Source organism: Lactuca serriola, chromosome 2 (assembly GCF_051521515.1).
Source record: "Lactuca serriola cultivar US96UC23 chromosome 2, Lser_US96UC23_V15, whole genome shotgun sequence".
Classification (NCBI taxonomy): Eukaryota; Viridiplantae; Streptophyta; class Magnoliopsida; order Asterales; family Asteraceae; genus Lactuca; species Lactuca serriola.
Window position 1 is genome coordinate 96,783,271 of NC_136409.1, and position 2,124 is coordinate 96,785,394.

General features: G+C 34.2%; 1 protein-coding gene across 2 annotated transcripts; it reads right to left on the reverse strand.

Moving 5' to 3' along the window:
* Positions 1-451: 451 nt before the first annotated feature.
* On the reverse strand, positions 452-1,897 carry LOC145086532 (F-box protein At5g03100-like). 2 transcript variants are annotated; one of them, XM_079024331.1, is made up of 2 exons: positions 893-1,897; positions 452-792 (listed from the first exon to the last, which is right to left on the reverse strand). In XM_079024331.1, exons 1-2 carry the CDS (start codon positions 1,895-1,897, stop codon positions 724-726), a joined length of 1,074 nt encoding a protein of 357 aa, XP_078880457.1. In that variant the 3' UTR covers positions 452-723. The 2 variants fall into 2 exon arrangements, with proteins under 2 accessions (XP_078880457.1, XP_078880458.1); XM_079024332.1 differs by having other exon boundaries at positions 452-802.
* Positions 1,898-2,124: the final 227 nt, after the last annotated feature.

The window sequence follows — 2,124 nt, forward strand, 5'->3', positions numbered from 1 at the left end:
TATCATTAAAATAATATTTACACATCGACATTTTAAAGGTATAGCAATCTTAGAGCCAAAGACCATAATGTTTTAATTGAAGGTTTGATCGAGATTAACATTTCCTTGATATCTACCTTGGTTGATTTCAACCTCCTTAAAACTTCTTGCTGATACAATTCCTCTTATAATACTTATTATGTAGTCACACACACCCACTTCAACATTCCTAATGAGGCCCTATTTTCATGCAGTACTATAACATCCAGACTTATATTGTTGGAATTACAGTATTTAGAAATGTCAAATTATTTTTATGATGCTAATAAAACCCAACAGCACGTTGCTATTGTGGGCAAATGTGATAATATCCAGGTGAAACTAAATAAAAGAGATATTGTGGATTTAAATATGTGGAGTGGCAATCATATAATGTAAGTGAAACAGTGAAGATTATGATCAATATGGGAAATTGAAGAAATTTCACTTAATTAAATGGAAGAGACTTTTGACAATCAATATTGATATGGCGTTTGTGTGTGATGTTACAAGAGAAGGTTTGGGGTTTTACAATTACAACAATGTACATAAACTCATGCAAGTGACACAACTTTCAGAGACATACTCCAACAATTAGCTTTTTGTGATTAGGACAACCATGATCAAGCAACACCACCCAATCTCTGCTTTCAACTAATCACCAAGAATCAAGATCCAACAAATCATTATATCAGGGCATGAAGATTAAGTAACATCAGGAAGCTTCATATTTGATGGAAAAGTGAATCCTTTAACCTCCAAACGAGAGAGAACCTATCAAACACTCAAATCAACAAGTTTATCAAAAGATAATCAAGAAGTACTACAAAAGCTAATGATTATATGATTGTTACAAAAAGGAGAAGAATTTTACATTAGAACAGAAACCTCCAACTTTAAGGTCCTTAACATGGTGAAGGTTTAGTATGAAGCCTTTAAGCATATCTTCTTCAGCTTCATCACGGGTTGTCTCCCTATACCCAAGCTTTTCATAATCGAAGTTAGCTTCGACTAAAGAAGATACATTTAGCAACAAAAGCTTCCACAACACCAAGTCATTTCGGATTGTTAGTGATAAAATATTAGGAGCATTGATTTCAATAATATCATCAAGATAGTACCCATCCTCAGGAGCACTGTATCCAGAGAACACCAATTTCTTAACACTCTTTGAAGTGATATCAATCTTCCTATAACCATAGCAAACACCCAACTCCAAAGTTTGCAATACAGGGCTCCCGGATAACATATTTTCAATCAAGTCTTCATCTAATTTCGCATTGAAAATACACAAACTCCTAAGATTCTTCCAAATAATCGGTCCAGTTGGATTTAATATGCAGCCTTCTAATGTTAGATCTCTAAAACATGAACTGATGAAAAAAAATTGATCTAACAGAAACTCAGTTTCCAATCCCCTGTACCAAAACTTAAACTTAAGCTCTTCAACGCTACGACTTATAGCATAACGAATCCAATTATTGAACTGTGAGTCAAATCGTATATCATAAGTGATATACACATCGAATTTTTTGAGCTTCAATTGGCGACATTGAGTTAGGGTTTTCTCCACAAATGAAATGAAATCGGACATAGAGTTGGGGTTTTGGCGAGATTGAGTCAGGGGATCATCTGAATGTTTAAAAATAAGAGTATGTACCGAAGTCCAAAGATGTTTCCATCGCTTGGAGAGTATACCTGTTCTAATGGCGTCTTTTGTAGAGGGTAAACGAGAGAGGATTTCAACAAGCAAATAATCTGGCAAAGCACTGATTCCATCCTCTTCCCCCGTCTCCATGATTTCGTGGAAGTTTATCCGTGTGTGAGCAGGTTTAGAGGTTGTTTGGTAGGGAGAAAAAAGGGCAGAGTAAACCAACATTTAAATGGATGGAAAGGAATCTTATAAATCAACTTATTTAACCTGATTTTAATGTGTTTCGAAAATTAGTTTTTAGATTATTAGTTTATTGCTTATTAGATTATTGCAGTGGAAATAAGCATTTTTTGCAAAAATGTTTATGATAGGAATAAACAATAAGCTAAGCAAGAGGATGGTTATTAAAATCAGCTTATTCCAACCACAATAAGCAGATTTTTAAGGACTAC

What these genes read in the sequence shown, in the direction of transcription:
- LOC145086532 (XM_079024331.1), bottom strand. Translation starts at nt 1,897, where the DNA reads ATGTTGGTTTACTCTGCCCTTTTTTCTCCCTACCAAACAACCTCTAAA. An exon ending in TTGGAGGTTTCTGTTCTAAT is followed by an intron (nt 793 to 892) that starts GTAAAATTCTTC and finishes AGTGTTTGATAG; the next exon opens with GTTCTCTCTCGTTTGGAGGT.